Source organism: Vombatus ursinus, unplaced genomic scaffold (genome assembly GCF_900497805.2).
Source record: "Vombatus ursinus unplaced genomic scaffold, bare-nosed wombat genome assembly UNPS02010193.1, whole genome shotgun sequence".
Taxonomy (NCBI): Eukaryota; Metazoa; Chordata; class Mammalia; order Diprotodontia; family Vombatidae; genus Vombatus; species Vombatus ursinus.
Genome location: NW_020949971.1, coordinates 7967718 through 7987483, shown reverse-complemented (window position 1 = coordinate 7987483; position 19766 = coordinate 7967718). Strand labels below are relative to the sequence as shown.

The window sequence follows — 19766 nt, the reverse complement described above, 5'->3', positions numbered from 1 at the left end:
TCCAGGTTTTTCTGAAGTCAGCCTGTTCATCATTTCTTCTAGCACAATAGTATTCCATTACATTCATATACCACAACTTGTTCAGCCATTCCCCAACTGATGGGCATCCTCTCAATTTCCAATTCTTTGCCACCACAAAAAGAGCTGCTATAAATATTGTTGTGCATGTGGGTCCTTTCCCCATTTGTATGATCAAAGAGAGTAATTTTTATGAGGTAGAAGTAAGGAGGGAATCTATGTCGGCATGGAAGGTGGCCAGTGGAAAGGTACAAAGTTGGCAAATGGAGACCCGTGTATGAAGAACAGAGAAGTCCAGTTTAGCTGGATGTCAGAGTGTAGGAAGGGGAGCGGTATATCATGAGGTTGGGAAGATAGGCTTGATGCAGTTTGTGTACAGCTTTAAAAGGTCAATTTATGTCTTTTTTAAACTAGAGGTAATAAGGAGTCACTGGAGTTCATTAAGTAGGATCGTAACATGGCCAGAACTGTGCTTAAGGAAAATAATCTTGGTAACAGTATGTGTGTGGGGGGGCGGGGGGGACTGCATTGGAGAGAGGTTTGAAGCCAGAAGAGCAATTAGAAGGACATTGTCATAATCTGTTTGAGAAGTGATGAGGACCTGACTCAGTGTGGTGAATATGCAAGTAGAGGGAAAGGGTCAGATGCAGCAGATGATATAGAAGGAGAAATGGCAAAATGTGGTGACTGGGGCAAGAATTCATTATTCAACAAAAAACTGTTGGGAAAACTGTAATCTGGCAAAAACTAGGTATAGACCAATATCTCCCACTGTATACCAAGATAATCTCAAGATGGGTACATTTTGATCTTGGATTCAGGATCCAGTGATTCAGGAGCACTGGAAGTATTACAAAATCATAGAATTTAAGAATTGGAGAGGACTTTAATGAACATGGAGTCCAACCCCCACACAGAGGAATACACATGAAAACATACTAAACAAATCACCATCTGGCCTCTGCTTGAAGACCTCCAAGGAGAGAAGTTACCTCTATTGAGATATTCCATTTCACTTTTTGATGGCTCTTATTGATAGGAAGTTTATCCTGATATCAAACTTTAATTAGCCTTTTTGTACCTTCTACCTTTCATTGCTCCTTGTTCTGCATTCTGGGCCATGCAGAACAAGATGAATCCTTCCTCTATGATAGCCTTTTACATACATGAATAAAGTCATCATGTTACCCCTGGCTTTTTCTTCTCCAGGCCAAACATGTCCATTTTCTTTAAATAATCTTCATAACTCATGAACTCAAGGCCTCTCACCATTTTGGTTCCTTTCCTTTGGACACTGTCCAGCTTATTAATATTCTTCCTAAACTATGGTACCCAGAACTGAATGCAATTTTGGTGCCTTCAACAGAAACAGGGAAATTCATGAGAGGTGGGTTTTAGATATTTGCTTATCGTATCATCCTTTATGTATAAATCATGGACCCATTTTGACCTTATCTTGGTATATAGCATGAAATAATGGTCAATACCTGGTTTCTTCCAGACTACTTTCCAGATTTCTCAACAATTTTTGCTAAATAGTGAGTTTCTGCACCGAGAGCTGGGATCTTTAGGTATATCAAATGTAAGGTTATACTACTCATTTGCTTCTGCATACTATGTGTCTAATCCACCTCTCTACCTCTTGCTCAATGCTATTTTTTTGGAGGGGATGATTACATCCCATTTGTAGTATAGTTTGAGATCTGGTACTGCTAGGCCCCCATTTTTCCCATTTTTTCCTTTGGTCTCCCTTGATATTTTTGACCTTTTGTTCCTTTGGAAGAATTTTGTTTTTATTTTTTTCTAGCACTTAAAAGAGTTCTTTTGTAGTTTGATTGGTATGGTAATGGACAATTAAATTAATTCAGGTAGAATTGTCATTTTTGTTATATTCGATCAGTCTACCCATAAACAATGCATGTCTCTAGTTATTTAGATCCATCTTTATTTGTATGAAGAATATTTTACTTGTGTTTATGTAGTTCCTGTGTGTCTTGGCAGGCAGACTTCCAAGTATTTTATGCTGTGTGTAATTATTTCAAATTGAAATGCTCTTTTTAACTCTTCCTGCTGGATTTATTTGAGAATAAATAGAAACAATAATGATTTGTGTTGGTTTATTAAAGTTTTGTTACTGCTAAAGTTAATTGTTTGGACTTGGTTTTTTTATTTGGTTCTCTAAGTAAGCCATCATATCTGCAAAAAGTGATAGTTTTGTTTCCTTTTTGCCTATGCTTATTTCTTCAATTTCTTTTTCTTGTCTAATTGCCATAGCTAGAATTTCTAGTATAACATTGAAGAGTAATGGCCATAATGGACATTGTTACTTCACCTCTAATCTTATTGGGAAAAGTTCTACCTTAAATGAATTACACATAATACTTGCTCTTGGTTTTAGATACATACTACTTACCATTTTAAGGAAAACTCCATTTATTCCTATGCTTCACAGTGTTTTTTTTTTTTTAATGAGAATGGATGTTGTATTTTATCAAATGATTTTTCTGCATCTATTGAAATAATCATATTATTTTTGTTGGTTTTGTTATTAATATAATCAATTACGTCTATCTTTTCCCTAATATTGAACCAGCCCTGAATTACTGGTATAAATTTAATCCAGTCATAGGGTATGATCCTTGTGATATATTGCTGTAGTCTCCTTGATATTTTATGTAAAATTTTCACCAATATTTATTAGAATTGGAAATTTTAGAGAAATCGGTTTATAGTTTTCTTTCTCCATTTCAATTCTCTCTGGTTTAGGTATCCAGGTCATATTTGTATATTAGGAGGAAAATTTAGTAGGATTCTTTCTTTACCTATTTTCTTGAAACAATTTCGTAGTATTAGAATGAATTGTTCTTTAAATGTTTGGTAGAAGTCACTTTTAAAACCATCTGGTTTTGGTCCCCTCTCCCTCTCCCCCCCCCACCTTGGGAGTTGTTTATGACTTGTTCAATTTCTTTCTTTAAGATGGAATTATTTAAGTGTTTTATTTCCTGCCCCACTAATCTGGATAATTAAAATTTTGGAAATATTAATCTATTTTATTTAGATTGTCAGATTCATTGGCATATAGTCTGGCAAAGTAGTTTCTAATAACAGCTTTTATTTCTTCTTCCTTAGCTGTGAATTTGCCTTTTTCATTTTTTTTTCAGTCAAAGACAAGGTTTATTGAAACATTGTCATAGTGGGCAGACTCTTAAGGAGTCTGAACATGAGTAACCAGTGGCTAGATTATAAGAATCCCAGCAACTTAATGGAGACAAGATGGACCTTATATACAGAAAGCCTGTGGGAGAGATCTAGGAGTGGCCAAGTAGTCTATGAGGTAATGGAATTCCAGGAAAATGGAACCTAGATGGGACCAAGGGTGGGAAGTGGCTTGGGGCCATAGGGAGGCAAGACAATGGAGGGGAGATTGGGTGTTGCCACAATGAAAGGCCAATTGATGGGACTATAGCCTCAAGTGAATGCCAGAGATTTGGCCATATGGGAAAGTCCAGGGTTTTTCCTTTCTGGAGCCCAGATCCCAATCCCATCATTCCCCCCTCAAACAAATGGGACCCAAATTCTTTTGCAGTAAGGGGCAAAGGTTTCAGTTTCTGAACCTGCTTCCTGCTGGCAAGGGGTGTAGGGACAGCTGTCCTTGCCTCGAGGGGGTCCCAGAGAGGAGGTTAACTGGAACTGAACACAGGCTGTATCCAGGGAACAATGTGGGGACATTGGCTGGTACTCGCTGTTTGCTGCCAACTGTAGGTGAATGGCCCATAGTCTGGAAGACATAAATCTGATAGAAAAAACTTCAGGGCCCAGATACAAAGCAGGGACTAGATTTAGGGCCAAACTTTGAGAGGATAAAACATTCTTAGCTCTTTTTGGATTCAGATAATTTGGTTTTCCAACCATGCAGTATTGATGGGGTTGGGATCTGGGCCCCAGAAAGGAAAAACCCTGGACTTTCCCACATGGCCAAATTGGCCTTTCATTGTGGCTACACCCAATCTCCCCTCCATTGTCTTGCCTCCCTATGGCCCCAGGCCACTTCCCACCCTTGGTCCTATCTAGGCTCCAATTCCCTGGAATTTTATTACTTCATAGACCATTTGGCCACTCCTAGATCCCTCACACAGTCTTTCTGTATATAAGATCCATCTTTTCTCCATTAAAATGCTAGGATTCTTATAATCTAGCCACTGCACAGATTTTCACAATCTAGCCAATAGCCCACAGATGCTCAAATTCCTTAAGAATCTAGCTAATATGACAGATGTTCTAATAAACCTTGTCTTTGACTGAAAGAAGGCTTGGGTTGAATTCTTTTGGGCAGGACCTGTGTGTTATGATTTTGGGGTCCCAGCACCTCTGAACCCCAAAACCGCATCAGTATCAAATCAACCTCATAGCCAGACTCAGGAATAGCCAGGTGAGTAACATTCCCTTTCAAAGGAACATAATGGGGAAACTGAGCCAGAAGGATTCCATCTTAGACCAAGGCTAAAATTGTCCTCTCAGCTTTTTCCATTGCTTACTTCCCACCAGTATCGCCTTCTCTGAGTAGCTTGTGGCATTTCTCTCAGATTATTGATTATCGATGGATTATGACCCATCAGACAACTCAAAATAAAATCCTATGAACTTTTACCTCAAACAACAAGTTTTACTAATCACAGCTTAGGAAAAACTTTTCCAGGACTTACATCTCAAACTTAAATTTGTCCTGGTGTAAAAAGCCAATCATTAGAGATTTCTATACACTTGCAAATTCTCAGCAAGCCATACATAACCCAAACAAACTTTTTGGTTCATTTACACATTAAAACAATAACCAATAGTAGCTAAATTATTTTAGCGGTAACCAAATTATGAAAAGTTGCTTGAGATAACTGATACAGAAAGTTCACCAATTTGAAACTTGAAACAAACTCATTACTGATCAGGTGACTTTAGTTTTGTCAAATGCACTTTCAAATTACTTTACACAGAGAATCAACATCTCATCATTAACAGTTAAAACTACACATTTAAAAGAGCGCGCTTACCCAAGTTTGGAGGTTAGCTTGAACAGGATGTGCTGAACCTGGGTGATGCTTCCAGGCAAAGGTTGCCCTAGGGCCCAAGGCCATTGCCAGGGGCACCCACGCTGTAGCTGCTGCCCCTCACCCCTCCTTCCTTTCCCAGGTGGGGGAGGGCAAAATCAAAGGTGAGGGGTAAAGGGTGAAACTCTCTTCTCCTATGAGAGGGGTTAACAGATACCCTCTTGACTCAAGGGAAGGGAGTGACCAGGTTGTACAGGTGTTTCAAAACTCCTTAATGATCAATCATAAAACCTCCAGAATATACCAAGATATTTTTAGCTGTTCTAACTTTCACTGTAACCTCCATGAAGGAGGATTCAGAGGTGCAGAGGGAAGGGAGTAAGCAAGCCTCAGGGAACCAAAAAGCAGCTGCAGTTTTGCCCAATTCCCTAGCTCGGAGGTAATTAACAGAATTGAGCACACACTTCCAATAGGGCATCCGTTCTTGTCCTCTAGGCTGCGGAAGGTGTACCCAGGTCCATGGCCTTGAACCGACCCAGTGAACCGAGAGCCTAAGAGTGTCAGGCCTAGTGAGAGACAGCCTCTTGTCTGCCCAAAAAGCACCTCCAAGCCTTGATGCTTGGAGAGGGACCCCAACTGCTGAGCAAGAAAGGTGGGAGGGGAGGCTTATGTACCTTCCAATCTTGGCTGGAGAAGAACTTGGGGTTAGGCAGTTTCCCTGTACGGGCCACCAAAATGATGCAGTTTAAGGGTTCAGGTCCTGGGACCCCAAAATCACAACATGTAGGTCCTGACTGAAAATTCAACCCAAACCTTCTTTCAGCCAAAGACAAGTTTTATTAGAACATTGTCATATTGGACAGACTCTTGAGGAATCTGAACATGAGTAAGCAGTGGCTAGATTACAAGAATCTAAGCAGTGGCTAGATTATAAGAATCCCAGCCCTTTTTCATTTTTTATACTGCAAATTTGGTTTTTTTTTCTTAATCAAATTAGTTAATAGCTTCACTGTTTTATTGTTTAAAAAAATCTCCTAGTTTTATTCACTAATTCAATGGTTTTTTTTTTTTACTTTCCATTTTGTTACTCTCTTCTTTGATTTTCAGGATTTCTATTTCAGTGTTTAACTGGAGGCTTAGAATTTGTTGTTTTTCAATTTTTTTTTTTAGTTGCATGTGCAATATGATCTCCATGTTCTCTCTTTTGTTGATGAAAGAGCGTAGAGATATGCATTTCCCCCTAATTACTGCTTTGGCTGTATCCCATAGATTTTGGTATTTTATCTCATTGCCATTATCTTTAATGAAATTATAGTTTGTTTCTATAATTTGGTATTTGTCTCACAAATTCTTTAGGTTTGTTATTTAGTTTCCAATTAATTTTAAATCTTTCCTTCAAAGGTCTTTTATTGAATGTAATTTTTATTGCATTATGGTTAGTAAGAGATGTATTTAACATTTCTGCTTTTCTGCATTTGTTTATGAGATTTTTATGTCCTGATAACATGGTCAGTTTTTGTGAATGTGACATACACAGCTAAAAATACATCTACTCCTTCCAATTCCCATTCAATATTATCCAGAGGTCTAGCATATCTAACTTTTCTAAAATTCTATTCAAGTCCTTAACTCCCTTATTGTTTATTTTTTTTTGTTTGATTGATGTAATTCTGAGAGGAATAAATTAATATCTCCCACTACTATGGTTTTACTATTTATTCTTGTATCTTATTTAACTTTTCCTTTGAGAATTTAGATGTTATGCCATTTAGTGCATATATATTTAGTATTGACATTAATTCATTGTCTATGTAACCTTTCTGGAAAATGTAGTTTCCTGGATTATCTCTTTTATTTAGGTTTACTTTTGCTTTTGCTTTGTCTGAGGTCATGATTGCTATACCTGCCTTCTTTACTTAAGCTAAAACAAAGTCTGCTCCAGCCCCTTAGTAACACTCTCTGCATGTCTTTCCATTTCAAGTGTGTTTCTTGCAAACAACATATTGTTGGACTTTGGATTCTAATCAATTCTGCTATCCTCTTCTATTTTATATGTAAGTTCTTATTCTCATTCACAATTATGATGGCCATATATTTCCCTCTTTCTTGTTCTCTTATACTTATCTACTCTTTTTCCTGCTCCACTGTAAGAGTCTATTTTGCTCCTGACTCATGTCTCTCTTAATTTACCCTCCCTCTTATTCCTCCCTTTTCCCTTAACCCCTTTCCTATTTCTTCTCATTTCTTATTATTATCTTATTATTTATTAACTTATTTTCTTGTTGGGTAAGATGTATTTCTGTACCTAACCATGTACATATATATATTCTTCCCTCCTTTAACCAGTTTAAATAAGAGTGAGGTTCAAGTGTTGCCCAATCCCTACACCCACTGCCCCCTTCTTGTTTTATAAACTCCTCTTTGAGTATCTCATTTTTGTAAGATCCTCTCATTCTTCCTCTCCATCCTCCCTTCCCCAGTGAATTCATCTTTCTCATACATTCCATTACTCTTTTGAGATCATCCAAACACAACAGAATCAGAAACAAGCTTTCTCTCTAATTAGACTCCCTCCATGACCCCTGGTGATATAAAGTTCTGGGGGATTACATGTATCATCTTCCCATATGAAGGATGTAAAAAGTTAAATTTGTGTAGTTCCTTATGATTTCTCATTCAGGTTTACCTTTTCATGCCTTTCTTTACTCTTGTATTTGTATGTCAAATTTCCTAATCAGCTTCAGTTTTTTCATCAGGAATGCCTAGAAGTCTTATATTTCATTAAAGTTCCATTCCCCTCCTGCCCCCCATAGGATTATACTTAGTTTTTCTGGATAGATTATTCTTGGTTGTAAAATCATATTCCAAGTTCTCATTTCCATTATAGTGGTGACTTCTAAATCTTGTGCTGTCCTGATTGTGGCTTTTTGATAATTGAATTACTCCCTTCTGGCTGATTGCAATATTTTCCCCTTGACCTGGGAATTCTTGATTTTGACTATGTTCATCCTGGGAGTTTTCATTTTGACATTTCTTTCAGGAGGTAACTCAGTGGACTTTTGAAATTTCTACTTTGCTTTCTGGTTCTAACATATCTGATCAGTTTTCTTTTATGATTTAAAAAAATGATGTTTAAACATTCAGGGGTTTAAGGTAGTTTAATGATTCTTAAATTATGTCTCTTTGATTTGTTTTCCAGGTCAGTTGTTTTTTTCTATGAGATATTTATTATTTTCTTCTATTTTTTCTATCTTTTTTACTTTGTTTTATTATTTCCTGATGTCTCATAGAGTCATTAACTTCCACTTGGCCAATTCTTCATTCCAAGAAGGCATTTTCTTCAATTAGCTTTTGTACCTCTTTTTACAAGCTGTTTTCATATCTTTTCCCCCCAAATTCTTTTCATATCTTTCTGCCTTGCTCTTGCCTCTTTTCCCATTTTTCTACTACTCTCCTTTGATTTTTAAAATCATTTTTACTTCCTTATTTAACTCTTCAAGGAATTTTTGTGGACTTGTGTCCTAGCTTGTAAATTTTTTTTGATTCATTCTCTTCTTTTGCATTTGTGCTTTGAACTTCCCTGTCACCATTATAGATCTTTATATTTGAATTCTTTATTTGCTCATTCTTCCAGCCTACCACTTTGCTCTGGACTTTTATGTTAGTTCTGGGCTCTGAACACTTCTGGATAGTCATGTCTTCCTTGAGCTTCTACCCTCCTGGTGTTCTGATGCTTTCACAAGTCTGACTACAAGATTTCAGTTCTCCCAAAGTGGTATGCTATTTGGAGGTCTGTTCACTGCCTTCCTGGTCTGAGTTCTGCAAGTTCCTGACATGGGTTTGGGTCTGTCACCCTATCTATGGTGGAGAGTTTCAGCAGATTGCTGTTTGACTCAACCATTATTGGTTCTCTGGGAGATTGTATAATTCAGAGTAACTGAGCTGCCAGCTCCATTTTCTTATGGAACACTCTGTTCTTTTCCTTGGGATCAAAGCTACACAGTTGCAATTTGCTTCCAGAACTTGTTCTGTGCCCCATGCACAGTTAAGGTCCAAGCTCATGACCACTCTTGGCCCTATATCTGTGACTTGGCACTGGGTGGTAGGCAACAGAGTTTCTAGATGGCACCCATTCCTATACCTAGTGCTTGCTCAGGAATCCCTTGGAGTCTCTTTGTGGTGTCTTGTCTCAGCCTTCTATTAGTCTCTGGGTACTGGAATGCCATCCACTGCTACTGAAGCTGCCACATGGGCTCCTTGTCAGCCCTCACCTCCATGTCCACAGACTTCTTTGTCTATCTAAGACACCTTGGCATGGAGAAATTATATCTAGTACATGGGGAACTTGTCTAGAAGTCTTGATGGCTAAACTAGAAGTCACTCTGTGACGTTTTCTTGGTTTTCTCAATTAGTATTTGGTCTAGTTCATTCTCTAGATGAGGGGTGGGGAGCCTGTGGCCTCGAGGCCACACCTGTTCTAGATCTTTGTCAAGGAGGTGTAGCGGGGTGACCTAGACTCTACTAATTCCTCTCATTCCACTAACCTGGCTCCCTTCTGTAATAGATATCTCAACCTGCATGTCCCATCAACATGTTCAAAATAAGACCTATTATAGTCTTTTATTCTATCCTTTATCCAAACTTTCCAATTTTTTTTTTCGGTTTGAAAACCACACTTTATTTGTGAAGGCAACTAGAAATATCTGATAACTTCTATTTTTAAGCAAAAAAAACCCCAAACCCCCCAAATTCCTCCTTTCACATTTTCCTTTCTTGTAGGGTTGTTAGTATAAGAAAAAAAATGTCAGGCTTGGCTTTTATGTTGAGTTCTTAGACAAATGGAGAATAAGCTTTGTATTTGCAAACAATCAGATCCAACACACTCTGAACACAGACCATTTTCCTAAGATTAAAATGGCTTATATAGACTCAACTGTGACAAGCTTTTTGGGCTGCTTAAATGTAGGAAATAAAGTTTAGTAAACCAAGTGAAAAGGTTGGGACTCTGAGAGGACTCATTGTATCACTCGAGGAGGTATAAGGGAGAGCACACCAACAGCAAAGTCCAAGCATCTCTGCTTGAGCAAGGGTGTCAATCACTGCACCAGCTGTGCTGCCCTCAACATCACATTGCTCCTTTCTGCCCAGTTACCTGGGGGAAGGGGGTAAAGTGTCATCAGTTTACCAATGACTTGTCATTTCAAGGAGGTTCCATGTTCGTCCTATTGCCCCAACTACTCCTGTCCTTAAAAGAAAACACATGAGTAACACACTGCCCTTCAAAATGTCTTTAGATGGGAAGCCTTGTACATGCAGGCAGAGTCAAAGCTGTTTTCTGGATGGTGTCAGGCTTACTGTTATTTAAAAGTCAATTGAAAAAAGGAAAGCAGAGGTGGCAGCTGTAGCAACAGCTAGCACCTACAGAAAGAAACAGCTCCCCACCGGAAAACAGTTGATGAGATCTGTCATAAAACAAACAACCTACAATGCAAAAAAAAAATCACAAATCTAATCTATTTATAAATCACATATTTAATATTGGATCATATAGCCAAGTTCATTTACATGTTTATGTATCCAGTAATCCAATCCTCACACCGTCCTTCCTCAAAATGGAAAGATTAATGCAAATGTAATTTTCCAGAGATATTTCCCAAGTAAAGATGGAAAACCAAAAACTTCCTCCCTCTGTGTTTTAGTACAGAAAAATAAGGTCCTCAGGGTCTCATTGAATAAAAATGAAATTCCTTGGCCAAATGAGAAGTTAAGGGCATTAGCCTATATATAGAAACAGTAGGTGTTGTGTTTTACATCAAACCAAGCATTCAACAATGCTTGCACAATTAAGTATACTTTGAATGGTGACCTTCATAAATATTGACTGTAGGCTATTTTTGGCCTAATAAAATGAGGGAAAATAGGTTGTGGAAAGCAACTGAAAACATAGACCTCAGAGAGGGCCAAGTGCTTGTTGTTGAGGAAAGGAAATTGATTCACATCCAAGAAGAAAGAAAAGAACCTTTTTTCTTCCTTTCCTTAAAAAGAAATACAAACTATTACTGTGACATACAGACAAGCAGAGGAGCCCAGATTGCAAGGTGGTGAGCCAGCCTCACGGAAGCATGCCCTCATGTCAATGCAGGGTCTGATTGTTTAATTCCTCCCCACAATGCTATGGGAGAGAACACCTGGTAACAGTGCTGCAGCCCTCACTGCAGGCAGCTCCAGTTTCTGCCCAAGAACTTACTACATCATTGGTGGTCCCACATTTGGTTTTGCCATCAAAAGAAGCTTTTTTTAAAAAGCACATCAGAATTAAAAAGAAAACCCAATGGCATGAATCCATTCCAAATTTTACAGAGTCATATAAGGAACATTTGCTTCTCTCTGATTAGACCAATTTTCCACCATGATTAGATAAGAAGTCTTTAATAGAAGTCTCTTTTTCCTCACCCTGGAGTCTAATCAAGCCCAAGGAAAAGTCAGAATGATTAGTAAAAAAAGCAATTTTATGCACTATCTTTCCTTTCTACTTTAAGTAATCTTGAAGTTTTGGAAAATGCTTTTATGTTTCTTAAGTTTGTGATTCAGAGTAGGACAACATTATCTGATAGACTAATGACCACCCAATCACTGTAAAATGTTCTTGTTGTTTCCGGGATAGAGGAGGGGAGGGGGGAATTCTCTTCCAAGAGCCCCAGTTTTCTTTCCCGGAAGGTCAGAGGTACATTTGGTTTGTATTATTGCCAGTTCGGGAAAGTGATCTGGGTTGTTTTTCCATCAGTACCGGCATTTATGCTTGACCTCCAAATTTGACTGACAATTTGCTGATGAGATTCATAACCTCTAGGTTGCTCTGATATTTGGACATGTTTGCAGTTTTGTGACACATCCTGGAATGCCACCATCAACTCTGGGGCCTGCATGGCTGCAAGCACTTCTGAGTCACTGAGAATCTCATTGAGCCCGGGCATTCCTGCCATTCCAGGCATGGCCCGTGCCATGCCAGGAATGCCTCCAAAGTTCCCAGCATCCCTCCAGGAAAACCTGGAAAAGAGTCAGATTGGGCTCCCGAAGCTCCCCGGGCTTCTTCCTCCGTTTGGACTGGCTCATGTTCCTCCCGAGCCTTCTTCATCCTTTCTAGCCTTTCTTTGGTCTCTCGCTTCTCACATTTTCTTTCGTATTTTCGCCAATGTTCGGCAATCTTCTGGACCCTCGGCTGGACTTCCTTCAGCACGGCACTGGCATCTTCATCATAGTCCAGTTTGTAAGCCATGGCAAGATGAAGGCTGACTCCTCCCAGTGGCCAAGTAGTGTGTGGGCTTCCCCCGCCATTTGTAGGGCTGGGCGACGTCTGGGTTTATTTCAATAGCTGTGCCACAGTCTCATCGAGCTTCTGCATTTGATAAAGACAACGGCTCTCTTAGCAACGTCCAAACGGGGATTGGGTTTGATGGCCTCTGAGAGTAACTGAAAGGCGGTCTTAGTGTGGCTCCTACCACTGAGGGCGTCAATGGCTGCCACTTTCTTTTCATCTGCCTGAGCCATCCTCTCACCTGTCATCCCGGCAGTTTCCTCTCCCATTCCCTGAGGGGAATCTGTATCTGCCACGATCATCACTCCCTCATTATCAATCTCAACGTCACTTTCCTCGCTCTTGCTAGCTCGGGTTTCTTTCAGTCTTTTCCTCCTTGACTTTGTCTTCTGATTCTGCTTGATGTGGAGCAGGCGGGATTTTACCACGCATGCTCTCCACCCAGTCCCAGAGGAACCGCAGCTGGTCGGTGCGCAGAAGGCCCGGGTCCTGCTGGCAGAGCCCGATGAAGGAAGGCCCGGAGGTCGCTGAGCTTGCGTCTGTCCAAGCTGGACGGAACCGGGGTTGGGGCCGAGCCCAGGCTGCGGGGGCTGGAGCAGCGGGCTCTAGAGCAGCTCTCCCGAGTAACGAAGCCGGCGCTGGCGGTCACAGAGGAGACCGAGAAGGTGGGCAGGCGGACGCCCGACGTGGGCGCGGACTGGGTCCGGGAGGGTAGAGCCAAACTCCTCTATTTTTGTTGAAGGCACTCCCACACTCCCAGTTACAAAGGTTTGCAATCTCAGAGTCATCTTGGATGGTTCCCTTTCTCTCACCCTCCCTATCCAACTCGTTATCAGGTCTTGCCAATTTACTCTCCTTCCTCCCAGGACACCCCCTTCTCTCCACTCAGCCCCCACCATAGTTCAGGCCCTCAACATTTTTTACCTGAACATTAACAGGTCTCCCTATTCCAGTAGCTGTCTTATCTAATACATTTTCCATACAGCTGCTAAAATAAACCCTCTAAAAACAGATATGACCAAGTCAATCTTCTTGCAAATTGTCAGTTCCTAGCTCTTGCCTCTAGGACAAAATACAGGGTTACTGTAAGTACTAAATGAGATAACAAGGGCAAATTTTAATGTAATAAATATCAGTTATTACTATTATTAATATTCTCTCCCCCCTCGAACCATGTTGTACTTGCACAGAGTATATCTGTGCATATGTAAAATGCCCACCTTCATTCATTCATTAATGTTGTACCTTCAGTAGGTATAAGTTCTTTGATGGTAGGGAATATTTTATTTTTTGTCTCAGTATCCCCGATGCCTTGCACTTGTCTATACTTAATAAATATCATTTAAATTTGAGTGAGATTTGAGATGAGTCTCGAAGGAAGCCGGGGAAGCAGGTAGGTGGGGGCAGGGTGAGAAGGGAGAACATTTCAGGCATGGGGGACAGCCAGTGAAAAGGCATAGATTTAGGAGACAGAGTGTCTTGTTTGAGGACCAGCAAGAAGGCTAGTGATACTGGATCATAGAATACATTGAGGGGCATAAAGCAAAAGAAGCCTGGGATGGTAGATAGATGCTGTGTGCTGAAATATCTTCCTATCATCCATCTGGACTTGATAACACTTTTTCTTCTTTATACTCCTAGGCTCCTTCATGGATATCTGAAACATTTCCCTCCAGGGCATGGGGAAAATCTGTTAATCTTTCTTTGGTTTAGATATTGCATTTTCTTTATAAACAGCATTAATAATGGGTGTTTGCTAGTCCGAGTGTACTAATTGGAAACAAGTGGGAGGAGTTAACTAAAGGGGAAACGTCTCCAGGGAAGAGCTAGAGATAGATCTAAGAAGTCATTTTGCCAGAAGTGTTGTCTCTAGCTTGGGGCTCACAGAGAACAAATCAGATAAAGAGAATTACAATTTGGTAGCATTCAAGAGTAAGAGCATTTTTATTAGTGGTAATGGAGTGAAAGACAAAATGGAGTATTTGAATAACTACCTCACTCCACTACCGCACACTTTTATTACTAATATACTATTGCAATAATAATCTGCCAACAGTATTCAGGATTGACTGAAGTCAAGAAAGAGTAGAGCAAAAGACACCAAGTAAAAGTATTGTTTTACTTCAGATATGAGTGCCTGGACTGATAATGACCATGAATCCCAAGATGAAGACAGATTTGAAAGACATTTCCAAGGAGGACTCCTTTTTAGCAATCATCTCTATGGGTTAAGGAGGAACAGAAGATTTGAAGGTTTTTTTTTTTTTAGCATAGGGCATTGGTAGCATGGCAGTGTCACTGACTAGAATTTTAATGCTAAGGCTCAGCTGTAATTTCATCCTGAAGAATTCTTTGAAGACTTCAACATACATTCACTTCTCCTTTCCCTCCCTCCCTCCTTCCTATTGCAATTATTGTCAATTCCCTACAGCTAGCTTTTGATCATTTATTGTCTTTACTGAATAATAATCAATGGTTTAGAAGCTTAACAACTAAATGGGAAGAAATTGCATGTATCCAAAGTCTGAATGAGGTGAGAGGACAAACACGCATGAAAGAAGTATTGTCTCTTCTTTTATAGTAATAATGTAAACTGAGGCAGTGTACCACAGTGTGTAGAGTGCTAAGCTCTAAGTAGGAAGGACAAGGTTCAAATTCCATCTGTGATACCAACTAGCAGTGTGACCCTAACCAAGTCACCTAACTTCTATATGGTTCTGGCGGGCCCCAAGTGGGTTATATGGGTTGTTTCCATATTGATAGAGAGACTTCCTACATTCAGAATTACTCTTGCTGAGAAATCAAAGATCCTTCTCATATATATGTAAGGTACATCCCATTTCAAAGGACAGAAAAGGAGTTTTGTGTTAAAAGAAAACCTTATAAAAATCAACTTGAGAAGAAGCCCATCCTCTAAGATAAAATGTTGAGGAGAGACATATACTGTTCTGAGGTGCAAATAGAGAACTGTTGCTCAGATGAATGCACTGAAGTGACCTATTTAAAGGTAAACCAATTACTGAACTAATTGCTGTAGGACATTGTGGTCCATCTGTTAATTTGAATGTGATACAAGCAGATCCCACTCCTTTCATACCTTATTCTTCATGAATTTTTATGACTTCAAATATGGACAATTCACAAAATAATTCTGGAAGAGTTTCATATTTTTAAAGGCCATAATCAAAACATAGTAAACAATGTAACTGAGTATTATGGGGAAATGATTTAAGGACTATTGGAGTCATACTTGACAAAAAGGTGGAATTATTCGGTTTCTCATCGTAAGAGATGGGTCATTGTTTATTAGGAGTCACGGCTTCGAGGCGGTGCCTCAAAACAAGGGAAGAACCTGTAGGAGGAAGCAAGCAGAGAAAGAGTAGAAAAGGAGGAAAGGAAGGCAAGGACAAGAGGAGTTGGAAACAAGGCCCAGAAAGTGAGGAGAAAAGTTACTTGCAGAAGACACAATATATAGCAAGCTGACTGAGTCCGAGTCAGCTGTGATATCTGACTGACGTCTGATAGGCTCCACAGTTGCTAGGAGTTCATTGGAAGAAGGCTGAATACTGTTGCTATGTGAAGAACCATTGGGGGTGATGGCTCCCTAGTCCTATCTACAGCCCAAGAAAGGGACAACCTCTCACAGATGCTTTTGTTGCTCTCTACTGCCTTTTCTGACTTGAGAGGGAGCAGCAGAGGAGAGGCTTTGGTGTGAAAAAAAGAAAAAACAAGTTTGGCTTTGCTAAGAACTGATTGGACAAAGCAAAATCCATTGCTGTTTGCAGATCTGAGCAGATAGGCAGTTTCTGGCTTAAGGGAACTGCTTGTCACTAAAGGAGTGTAACACTTTCTCAGTCCCTTGTTACTTCTAGCTGTGTACTAAAAAGTTTGTCACTTCTTCAGTAGCCAGAGTACAGCACAGAGTACAGCACAAAGAAGCATCTTTGTAGCAGAGCAGATAACACAATAGTTGTTTTGCCTAGAAAAGTAATGCATGTTGCAGAGTTAACTATTTTAAAAAAATTACATCCATTTAAAAAATTAAGTTCAAAATTCTCTCTCTCCCATACCACTTCCACCCCATTGAGAAGGCTAGCAACACGATTTCAATTATATATGTAAAGTCATACAAAACATATTAGCTACATTGCCAAAAAAAACCAATGAAAAGTAAGAAACATAAAAAAGTTTGAAAAAGTATGCATCAATCCACACTCAGAGCTCAACAGATTTCCTGGAAATGGTTAGCATATTTTGTCATGAATCTTTTGAATGATCTTGAATCATTGTATTGACCAGAATAACTAAGTCTTTCACAATTGATCATTGTTACAATATTGCTATTACTGTGTACACTTTTCTCTAGGCTCTTTGCTCACTTTATTTTGCATCAGTTTGTATGAATTTTCCCAGGTTTTTCTGAAACTGTCCTGCTCATTATTTCAATTTTGATAGTATTCCATCACAATAGTATTCCATTGCAATCATATACTACAACTTGTTCAGCCATTCCCCAATTAGTGGGCATCCCATCTATTTCCAATTCTCTGTCACCACAAAAAGAGTTGCTATAAATATTTTTGTACAAGTAGGTTTCCCCTTCCCTCATTTTCTTTGATCTTTTTGAGATACAGACCTAGTAGTGGTATTGCTGGGTCAAAGGGAATGCAAAGTTTATGGCCCTTTGGGCATAGTTCCAAATTGTCCTCCAGAATGATTGGATCCATTCACAACTCCATCAACAATGCATGAATGTGCCTATTTTTCCATATCCCTTCCAGCAGTCATCGTTTTTCTTTTGTGTCCTGTTAGCCAATCTGATGGATGTGAGGTGATATCTCAGAGTTGTTTTAATTTGCATTTCTCTAATCAATAGAGCATTTTTTTCCTTGTGACTATTGATAGCTTTAATTTCTTCTTTGGAAAACTGCCGATTCATATCCTTTGACTATTTATCCATTGGAGAATGACTCTTATTTGCAGACAGTTATCTAAAGAGACCTTGCCTGGCATCAAGACATGCCATCCAACATTCTGAGTTGCTCCAGGCACACTGATTCCCCTATTCAGGAGCCTCCCTGAATGGTTTCTTTTACATGTATGCCCACTATCCCCCACAGACACTGTGAACATTGACAGCGAAGTCTAATTCAGGTTTATGTGTGGACTCACAGCTTGACAACATCTGCTCTTTCCTTTTATTGAGTACAAATGCTATGATTATTTTTATGTTTGTTTTATTGTTAACTAAATATTTTATATAATTGGTGTCATGCTGACTGATTTTGTGTAAATAAGAAGCACTCTGGTGGGGGCTTAGGTGTTACTGTGGTGAGTAGTAGAAGTATATCCCTCCCACACCAGCAGTATCTAAGGACCCTGAGGGACAAGTTGAATGGTAGTCATAGATCTGAATGGCCCTTTTGTGGGGAACAAACGAACAAACACTCCCAGAGTTGTTAGTATGAAGGCAAGGTGAGACAAGTAAACCAACCCTGAGAGAAAGGGGTTTGTTAGTGCCATGACGAATGCTCCATCCAGGGGCCAGGCTGCTTGTGCAAGTGGGCCAGTGCCAAACCTGCATTATATTTGCATACTATATGCACTAGCAAAAACCCGGAAGCTTCAGATTCATTGATCATGCTTGTCATACGTTGCTTAAACGAGACTTATTTTTAATTCCTTATTTTCCCCTCTTGTCACAGGTGCCTTTGTTTGCAAGATGGTGCCATTTGTCCAATCTACTGCTGTTGTTTCTGAGATTCTGACTATGACCTGCATTGCTGTGGAGAGGCATCAGGGAATTGTGCACCCTCTGAGAATGAAACGGCAGTATACCAACAAAAGGGCCTTCACAATGCTGGGTGAGGTTGTGAGGAAACTGGGCTTTTTCTATGCTTTTACTATATTCTATGCAATCAGAAGGCCCTGGGCAATGATATGGAATAGCTAGTAGAGTAAGCTATCTTGGCACCGCTCTAAGGTGCCAGGTAAGCCCGCGTTCCCTAGCTTCCTTTCAATTTCAAGGAAAGAACTGGGAATCTTAATGTGTCATATAAATGTGAACTATATTTGTGCACCAATATTTCAGCTATAGTTCACCAGTATTAGCTAGAATAGTAATGAATAGTGATGATAATAATAAATAATAACTAGCAACTAGATAGTGTCTTAGAGTTTGCAAAGAGATTTGCATTCATTATCTCACTTCAGGCTCACAACAATCCTGGGAGGGAGGTGCTGTTATTACAGATGAGGAAATTCAGTCTCAGAGAGGATAAATAACTCGCCCAGGGTCACACAGCTAGCAAATGTGTTTTCAAAATTCAGTTTTCAAATTCAGGTATTCTTGACTCCAAGTCCATAACTCTATACATTTTACTACATAACTGCCTTAATTTCCTTCTTCCTTCCACTGACAGCATTAATATAGTCATAACGATCCTCTACAAATCCCTCTTCCAAATCCTCACTCTAGTGGAAAGGTGCTCATGGGTTCTCTAAAGCTCTGAAGGCAAAACCAAGGCTTAGGCAGGTCATCCCAAAGAGGCTTCACTTCAAACCCTTTAGCATAGGCACAACAATGTCTTTCACATCTATAGGACCGGGCATGGCATTTTTGGCCACCCCAACCCATGAAGACCAATGTGTTCAAAAGTTAGGATTTGCCTCAGTGGAAACAGAGCCAACACAGGGCAGACCAAATTCTTGGAGTTACGGCATCTTTACAACCCATATTGGAATAATGCCCTAACATTTACAAAGCACTTGATTCACAACAATTCTGTGATTACTTGTATTTTCCAAATGGTAAAATCAAGGCTCTGATGAAATTCTTTGTGACTCTCTCTGGCCCACATTGTTATTAAATCCTGGAGTTGTAATTTGAACTGAGACCTTCTGACTTAAATCCAGTGATCTTTCCCTGGGAAGAGCATTATAGTTTAGGTTAGGTGACCTGGATTCAAATCCCAGCTTGTATAAGAAATGATGGGGGCAGCTAAGTGGCACAGTAGAGAGAGCACCAGCCCTGGATTCAGGAAGACCTGAGTTCAAATCTGGCCTCAGACACATAACACTCACTACCTGTGTGACCCTGGGCAAGTCATTTAACCGCATTGCCTAACCAAAAAAAAATGATGAGCAGGCAGACTTCAGAAAAACCTGGTAAGACTTATATGAACTGATGTTGAGTAAAATGAGCAGAACCAGGAGAACATCGTAAACAGTAACAGCTACATTGTGAGATGATTGACTTTGATAGACTTAACTCTTCTCAGCAATGCAAGGACCTAAGATAACTCCAAAAGACTCATGATGGAAAATGCTATCCACATCCAGAAAAAGAACCATGGAGTCTGAGTGCAGATGGAAGCATACTATTTGCTCTC

General features: G+C 39.7%; 1 protein-coding gene across 1 annotated transcript in view; it reads left to right on the top strand.

Moving 5' to 3' along the window:
* Positions 1-19766, top strand: part of QRFPR (pyroglutamylated RFamide peptide receptor) — a 77957-nt gene that overhangs the window by 38301 nt on the left and 19890 nt on the right. Inside the window, exon 2 of the mRNA XM_027853772.1 lies at positions 18081-18239. Coding sequence (XP_027709573.1) covers positions 18081-18239 — 159 coding nt within the window. The remainder of the gene's footprint in view (positions 1-18080; positions 18240-19766) is intronic.